At 41.1% G+C, this 9,048-nt stretch overlaps 1 protein-coding gene across 2 annotated transcripts; it reads right to left on the minus strand.

Annotated features, from left to right (window-relative positions):
- Nucleotides 1-1,068: 1,068 nt before the first annotated feature.
- slc46a3 (solute carrier family 46 member 3) lies at nucleotides 1,069-8,964 on the minus strand. 2 transcript variants are annotated; one of them, XM_044043028.1, is made up of 7 exons: nucleotides 8,836-8,964; nucleotides 7,288-7,408; nucleotides 6,738-6,956; nucleotides 4,788-5,670; nucleotides 3,982-4,065; nucleotides 3,654-3,810; nucleotides 1,069-2,148 (listed from the first exon to the last, which is right to left on the minus strand). In XM_044043028.1, the coding sequence occupies exons 3-7, from the start codon at nucleotides 6,930-6,932 to the stop codon at nucleotides 2,049-2,051; spliced, it is 1,419 nt and encodes a 472-aa protein (XP_043898963.1). In that variant the 5' UTR covers nucleotides 6,933-6,956; nucleotides 7,288-7,408; nucleotides 8,836-8,964; the 3' UTR covers nucleotides 1,069-2,048. The 2 variants fall into 2 exon arrangements, with proteins under 2 accessions (XP_043898963.1, XP_043898962.1); XM_044043027.1 differs by lacking the exon at nucleotides 7,288-7,408.
- Nucleotides 8,965-9,048: the final 84 nt, after the last annotated feature.

The following is a 9,048-nucleotide window of genomic DNA, read 5'->3' on the forward strand; positions in this document are numbered from 1 at the left end:
AACTCAACATGGGCGGAGTCAACGCTGCACGGCTGCATGAAAGTGCCATGACTTTGTTTTGCACGCGACGCACACAAACGAGTGCCGAGTGAGACATGAGCACAAATACAGTCACTGTGCCGTGCCGTGCCGTGCCAAGTTTAGCGAGTGGAAAAACACCATAAGGGCCACACGGTTGGTGTAGTGGTTAGCACTCATGCCTTTGCAGACAGAACAAGGGCCTTTCTGCATGGAGTTTGCATGGACTCCCCATGTGTGCGTGGGTCTTCACCAGGTTCTCCGGTTTCCTCCCACAGTCCAGATTTGGTCAATTCTACACTCTCAATTGGCCGTAGGTGTGTGATTGGATGGTTTTTTGTCTCTCGGCTGAGCACAGCACCCCCCGCGACCCTGATGTGGAGGATAAAGCAGTAGAAGATGGACGGATGCATGGATGGGACACTCTAAATTGACCTTAAATTGATCTAAATTGAGAGTGAGAGTCCCTGTGATGGACTGTACCCTGCCATTCGCCCTTTTGTCAGCTGGGATTGGCACCACATGACCCTCATGTGGAGGAAACAGCGGTTGAAGATGAATGAATGAATACATTTAACTTAATTTCCGAGGTGGATTCTCCTGCTAAAAATAAACCTGGACAGTGTATTTGAATTTTAACCTCTTGTGATCGTGATTCCACTGAAAGTCTGCCACTGATGCCTTAAACGCCTGTCTGACCACGTGTCTGCACCTCACAGCTCCACACTTCCTGGACGGAGAGTCTCCACTCTCCAGCTTGTTTTTTTTTTTTGTTTTTTTGTTAAACAATGCCTGTGAGCGCACACATTCAGCCCCGTCTTTGAGGAGGACAAAGGCAGGAGGTGGAAACTTTGGAAAACTCAGTCCAGGAAAAATCGAATAAATCATCACCGTCGAGGCAGTGATGAGTTACAACCGAAGCCTTTAAGAACATAATATTAAAAGAAACAAGGTCAAAAACACAGGAGACAGATGGACTTTAACCAACGCCGACGTGTCATGCTGAATATGGACAGAAGGGACACTTGTCTTTGACAGGGGACGACAACATTATGTTTAGAGATGTTTATTCAGTGGTTTCCAGACATTAAATAAACATGATTAAGGTTCACAGTGATATGTGGACACTCGTAACAATTAATCTAAGAGAAAACACCAGGATATGCATCATTCTTAAGGGTGTTGGCTGTTGATTCAGGTACAGCGTCTCAATGATTCGGATTCTCTGGACCAACATCGCCATCTCGTGGTTGATAAGAGAAAGATCACCTGGACACTTCTTAGATTTGGATCAATTTATTCTTTTCTTTTTAAGACATGTTCAAACCCACAAGTACTGTGACCTAAAATACAAAATAATTTACACCGACTTCAAAAGAAAATGGTCACGTCCTTTCCCCCCCATCCGAGACACGGCAGAATTCATCAAACTATTATATAAATATGTTCCAGTTTGCACTCTTTTAATTGTAATAAACAGCACATGACACAACTTTAAACTGTTATTGCACTCTTGAGAGTATCCCTTGTTGGACTTTCAGCGCCCTCTGAGACAAGTATATAAAGCTTGTGTTCAAATTTTACTACTAGTGAGGTTTCCCATCGTGTTGCAAAAGAAAACATTTGTCATTACATTTTTTGCATTATTTCCACTTTGTTTTGAGTTCAATGACACAACATTTGGAATGAAATCACAGAGCAACACACCCACACCTTTTCATTTGGAACTAAGAAGTATAGAACCTGTTTGATGAACACCCCATAAAATCCCTTTAAACGTTTTGAATTGTCTATCGATGCTGCCGCGTTAATGTGAAAATAACCCTTGCACTTTATTGTTGACGCAGGACATGTTTGGCTACAACTCCTCGATGTCTGTCAGATGAATCCTTGACCTGCACCAGTAAAGTAAAGACCTGAAAACAACAGCCACTGAGGTACTTTTGGAGAACGTATCTCTGACTAAACAACTGAAGGGAAAAAAAATAAACAAAGTGCTGGGGGAGGTTGTGGTGGTTTGCTCCTGTGGCTCAGCTGAGGAGAGGACTGTTTTCGTTCTCGTCGTCGTCGGGATCGCTTTCAGGCTTCGTGACCTCTTTGGCAACATCCACTCCTATCACTCCCACCACCCTGAAACATGGAAACAAACAGGGATGACATGCTTTCTTGTAAATGGTAGCGGCCTTGAGGATCTCGAGGCGGATGGGTTACAGCGGCAGAGAGACCGCACCGCTATATAAGATGTACCTCATTATGTGGCCACTGAGTTTACATAAGTCGAAATGTACCTGAACACAACCAAGACCAGGCAAAGTCATTAACAGGAAACAGACTCTATTCAAAACTGCTGGGTTTTCAATGGAAGGAGATTGTACAAGCGGTTGTTGGAGTTCAGTGACGCGAAATGTCCCCTTAATTTTAAAAAATACTACACACTTCAATTGACTTCACGATCGAGTTCATCCAGTTGTAGAAAAGCAACATATCAGACTATTAAATAATAACAATAGTTTGTTGTTTGGCTGCCTGGTAGCATTGGTTTATGTATTGATTGTTCTGTTTTCATAACCCAAAACGGGCGTTTTTAAAAAATGTTTGTTCTGTTTATGCGAAGCTCACGTTGGCCTGAGTCCGCCGAACCATTTCCTTTGTCATTCCATAACAAAACATTATGTAAGCAAAGAAGTGGCACAGTCATGAAACTGACTCAGCAGCTTTTCTTTTTTTTACCGTCAGTGTTGATGTTGTAAAAGACAAAATGCAAAGTAAATTTCTTTTCTGACAAGAAAATGTGTTACTTAACCAAAATATTAGACCCGGTGACAACATTTTTATTGACTACGCTGCGAAGAAACGTTTCCATCATGTTGCAAGAAAACTCTCTTTTTTTCACCTATACTATTTACAAACATACTGTATATAATGCGTTAGAAGCCGAAACGCTGCCATTACTTTACAAGCACTTTAAGGCCTAGTGTGCGTGTCATGTGCTGCGTATGTGATAAGTGCAGAAATGTGGAACTGAGAGGCCAGCAAGTCAAACAAGCATTTCTCTTTTTCAGTCAAGTAAAACGTAAACACTGACTCGGCACAAAAAAAAAACAGAAAGACGTGTTTGAGGTGAAACTCAACTCGCAGAGTGAAGCCGCGCACCTGAAGCATAACCACACCGCCTTAACTGTTCCTAAACTGAACAAATCGATTTGGAAGAGTACCACATGACACCGCAAATCGCACACAGCTCGAGGGGGAGAGTTCCCACTTGCAAGTAATCGATTTGGGAGCCAGTGTCGATCAATACGGCAACTCTTTTATCAGAATGTGATTAAGAAAGTGAACTTGAAAATGGGAAAACGGGGGGAAGAAAGCTCCGGCTCAGACGGTGTCGCAACATCACTTGGACAAAAACAACAACAACGCAGCTGTTAAGGATGTGTTTGGAGGCTACAGTAGGAAATTACTTCGTTAGGGTTAATTTAAGTTAGCAGGTTATTTTAATTAATTAAATAAAACATTAGACATTATTAGTTATATAAGGGATAATGAAGGTCCTACGTTGTTCATTAATTCATTAACTGATTCATTTGTTGTGCTTTTATGTTGCATTATGGGCATTAACAACATGACAAACTTACCCGAGGGTAATTAAAGGAATGATACAAAGTCCCGCAGATAACAGGAAGCAGAAGCCCGGGAACCAGGCCACTGTCGCGGCATAGACACTGCTGAAGACTGAAGCTGATGCACTGTTAATGAAAGTCTCCAGACAGGAAAGACAGGCAAACAGGGCTCCTGAGGAGAAACAAAACATACACAGAAAAGCATTTGAATTGCACATTTCTCATGCTCCAAAAAAAGGGGGGGAAAAAAACACTGAAACTACAAGTGTTTTGAAAGGAACTTTGGACTCTACAAACAACACAGACATGACACGGCACAGTGGCTCATGCAAAGCCCACTCACCCTGCTCAGACTTTGAGATGATCTTTGACATCATCGAGCGCAGGACAGGGAACGGCATGATGGACAGAAGCATCGGCACCTTCACTGTGGTAAACAAACGGCCAAAAGGGACAAAAGACACACGTTACATCGCATAGGATGTGACACTTTGAGCTGTACAGCAATTTATATACTTATTGCAATGTCCTATCATTCTACACCCATTCATCTCAAGTAAAGCACATTATGTTACATGTAATACACCAGAAAAGATGTTAAGTGTGATTAGCAATAGATTATATATAATCTATTTCCACAATGCAATTTACAGTAGCTGACAAAAACTAACTTCTGTCATGGTCGTCAAACTGAGTGTTCATGCAAATATCTCTTCAGCCAATCACATGGCAGAACCTGACTGATCAAGATGAGCTGCTGATGTTCAAACCAAGCATCAGAATGGGGGTTAAGAGTGATTAAAGTGCTTGTTCGTGTCGGATGGGTTGGTCTGAGTACTTCAGAAACTACTGCTCTGCTGGGATTTGAACTCACAGCCATCTCGGTCAGTAATAGTTAAAGCTAGTTTAAATTGATAGAAAGGCTATGGGAACTCAATTAATAAGTAGTTGCAACCAATGTCATGCAGAAGAACACACAACATGTCAATCCATGAAAAGGATGAGCCACAGCAGCAGACAACCACACGGTGCGCCAGTCCTGCCACTTTTTTTTAGGTGTACCTAATAAAGTGGCCATGAATGATGTGTTCCTGTCTTTTTTCCAAAAATTGTACATCACTTTTACAATACAGGGCTGTTTGGTCTCACCTATAAACATCATTAACGTGGTCCTAGCAAATGCCACGAGGGTCATGCCTGTCACGACGGATAGGATCCCCATCAGGACAATGAGCAGCTGCGGCACACCGCAGTACGTGAACACAAACACTCCCACGAAACTGACCAGGAACACAGAGGTGGACAGAGCTGAGCCGTATCCAATCAAGATCTCAGTCCAGCACAGTGGCTCGTTGAGCTCATATAGTGTCATCGGGGAGATCCCGCCCACATAAGCAAAGGTGAAGCTGGTGAAGATGAGCATGAGGAGGATCAAAACTGTTTTACACCTTCTGCTGGCATGTTTAAACATCTCCGAGACTCCAAAGATCATCTGCTTCAGGGCAGAACTCTGAGGAGGCTGTCCCAGAGTGAGGACGTCAGCTGGTACTGACTTCACAGTCTCCTCCAGGATGAAAATTGCATAGAGGAGGTTCAAACACTGGAATAAAGCCGAGGTTAGGAAGGGCCAGTTGAAGCCTGCGGCTCTCAGGAAGTAGCCAGTTGATATCAAAGACACTCCAGTCAACAGGCCGATCATCATGTCCAACCTTGCCATGCGCAGTGTCTTCTGAGGGCCATCCTCGCACAAGTCCGCGATGTAGGCGAAACAGCCGCCGAGGAACGTGCCCAGGCCGCCAAACAGAGAACTGAGGAGCGACGAGCCGAGTAGCAAGTAAATGTTGAGCTGGAAGTAGGACACCGCCAGGAAGGACAAGGTGTAGATCAACGTGCCAAACAGTGGCAGGATGATGGTGATCTTACGTCCACCGCGGTCGCTATAGGCAACGAGCATAAAAGTGACGATGAGTGAGGGGATGAGGGAGAAGAGGTCTGAATAGAGGGAGAAGAGCGACGCCTGTCGTTGAACCTCCTGGAAACACAGAAAAGACACACGGCAGGTGTGAACGAACAAAAAATAACACTTTAAGATACTGGCAAAATATTGTCATGAAAGAAAGCACTATGGTGTGTGGATTATGAAACAGGAGGTGAAATATAAGAACCAAAACTTTCAGCGCAACAGGTGCAGAAACTATTTTAACTGAATTGTGTTTGCTCTTACTTCTCTATTTGGTTTCACGCTTCCTCTGCAGTATTAATAAATGCTAATAATAATAATAGACCAACATATGTACTGTATATAGATTATAGTTATTTCTATGCACTGCACAAACACACTTTGAGTCACAACACATGTGAATGTTTTTCCACATATTTACAAAAAAGTTTCCGCCATTTAACAACTGTATGTGGTTTCAGGTCCATAGAGACGCTTAAAACTACATTTTCACTGAATGGATCTTAAATGATCAGATATTTAACATGATAATAACTGTGGGTCAAACACAAACTGTTGACGTCAAAAATTGTCAGTTATTTTAGTGAAATATAGGTGATCTATTTCATTGTTTCTTGAAAATGCAGTGCAAACATTTAATAAATAGCTGTATAATGAGTAAAAATAAGTGCTAATGAGTAGAAACTGATAAGTGATGACATAGTGTTTCTGTTTAGAACTGGAGTTTTCTATTTACAACAGTACATAGATCAAAACAAACAGCTCAAGATCAACCACGATGGCTGGATTATGTATAATAGTTATCAGCAGTTACAGTTTAACAAGAAGTTAATAAAGAGGAACTGATTCTGAAATGCTATTATACCAGTGCGTGCTCGTGTGTATCCGTGTGTGTGAGTGTGTGTTCATGGGACTAGTAGTTGCTTCCTCTCGGATGTAACAATAACTTTTGGTTGTTTGTCGTCACCAGAAAATACCGCCGAGCACACTTCAGCTTACTCTAACTATGCCAGGTACTTTGCCGAGCTTGGAGAGAAGAAACAGGAAGCGGGTTTGATGGTTAGTCTAAATGTCATCATTTGTGAAAGGAAAAGTTTATATAATGTGAAGACTTGAATCGCTGTGATGTCGGCGCTGACCTCGTGAAAGCTTGAGTGGTTGTCGCTGCTGTTGCTTCCCGCACACCTGGAGTTGTTTTGAGAGATGGGGTAGGGGGTGTTGGTCAGCTCTTCCCAGAGCCTCCGGTACACAAACTGCTGCACCAGAGGGTAAATGAGAAAGCTGGAGAAGGCGTACAGGGCCACAAGAGGCTCCACCAGAAAAAGGCCCCTCATTTTTGAGCCTTGACAAAATGGTCCCTGGAAAAAGAGCATAAGAGGTCAACACAAGCACAGATAATAGGGTAAAGAGACATGTGACTGCACATGTCTGAGCAGATATGACGGGGATCTTTTAACCATAAGCCTGAATGTAAATAAGATAAGCAAGATAGGATCAATTTTGCAATATCCTGTAGCTGCAAGATACTGTATTGTACAGTTCAGTCTTACCCCAATGTCTATTTTAGAATGCCTACAAAAACAAGTATTTCAGAGCTTTTAAAAGTTTATTTTATAAGGCGAACTACTAGTTTTCATAGTCTGTCATAGTTTATCTTACCCAGTTATTCTATTTATTTATTTTTTTTACCTGTTGCCACTTTTCACCTATTGTTGTCTTTTTATCTTGCGTTTCCTTGTTAGGAAACTTGACTCCTGAAACTAATTCTCAAGTGGTCGAGTCGGTTGTTTGGCAGCTGAACACAGCATTCCTGTATGAAAGAGAAGTGAATTTAAACTTCTTCCTGCTGGACAAGGTTTACAGTCCCAACAAAAGTAATCTAAAAAAATCTTTGTCCCACCAGCCACTGCACAGTTTAACAAGTACTAAAATTAAATATAGGTCCACAATCACTGGACCAGACCAGCGATTGTGTTATTCATGATACATTCTTCATTAGCAGGGCCAGAGCACTTTTATATCAGTCTTACTACATAGTTATTTTATAACATTTGTTTATTTATAACACTGTCATTTCACAAGTGCAATCCTGGTTTACACTGTGAATAATAAGCTCATACTGTATATATTTTGGTTACGTAATGTATATCGTATTATAATATTATATTATAGTAGCGCTGAAAGAATTAATCGATTACTAAATGAATCGACCACTATTTTGGCAATCGATGAATCGGTTTGAAGCTTTTTTCATGATTAAAACAAGATTTCCGATTGCTTAAGCTTCTTAAATGTGAATATTTTCTTCATTTCTTTGCTCTGGATAACAAAGAAATCATTAAAAGTTAATAATTTTGGTTTGTGGACAAAACAAGACATTTGAGAACATCATCATTTCCAGGATTGACAAACACGGCTCAACATTTGTTAAGGTTTTCTGATATTTTATGGACCAAGCGCTTAATCGAGAAAATAATCGACAGATTAATTGATTACGAAAATAATCGTTAGTTGCAGCTCTATATTATATATATATTATAATCATAGTAATCGATATATTTCGATAATGTACATTTACAGGTATGAAAATGCATGTTTATTATTCATTACCGTTACTGTCCCTGTTGCTGTGACAGTTCATTTCCCCACTGTGGGGCTAGAAAAGGGACTTATAATCTCTTATCTAAATGTCTGTCACATGTATGACAACGGAAGCTTCTGCTCTAAGGCTGCATGACAAATACAGTAAATAATGTACTTATTTACTATATATTTTTAGGTTATTCAGGTTACGGTTCAGTGTTATGAGAGTTTTCTTGTTCTTTACTGTGCTATGTGACTTGAGGTTTTAAGACAATAATTTCAGGAGAACTTTAATTTGAAATTAAAGTTGAAATGTCTTCAATGATTATCAACTTCAGCGTTCAAACCATTGAGGTACAATGTGAAGGGTGAACTCAAGTCAAGTGATAGCGTCTGCATGGATGAGCATATTATGTCTGCTTGTTTATGCTGTTTGGAGATCTTCGATATAGGCGGTGTTGCACATTATCGAGCCAACATTATCCTACATTTTGAAATATTAAAGGAAAAATGAAGCCAGTAACCACTGGACTGTTTGTTCCCGTGACACTCTTTGTTGCAGGACGAGCTTGTTCGGTCACTGTTTACGTTTAACACTGACGTTGACCTCATTGTCCTAAATCATGTAAACAAGAACAGGTGGAGAATTCCTACCTTTCACAACGTTGTCTGCGTCATGTCTTCATCCCCCAATTCACACCTGCAAAGTAGCGAAATTACGACTTCTGTCACGGCTCTTCTAAAAGCAACAAAGTGGGCAACGCTGTTGTGAAAGGCAGAAGCTCCGCCCCCCTTGATTTCTGATTGGGCACAGCTTTCCGGGAAATGTTTTTATTGGATTGAAGGAATTGTCAATCATGAGGGGAA

This window comes from Solea senegalensis, linkage group LG13 (assembly GCF_019176455.1).
Source record: "Solea senegalensis isolate Sse05_10M linkage group LG13, IFAPA_SoseM_1, whole genome shotgun sequence".
Taxonomy (NCBI): Eukaryota; Metazoa; Chordata; class Actinopteri; order Pleuronectiformes; family Soleidae; genus Solea; species Solea senegalensis.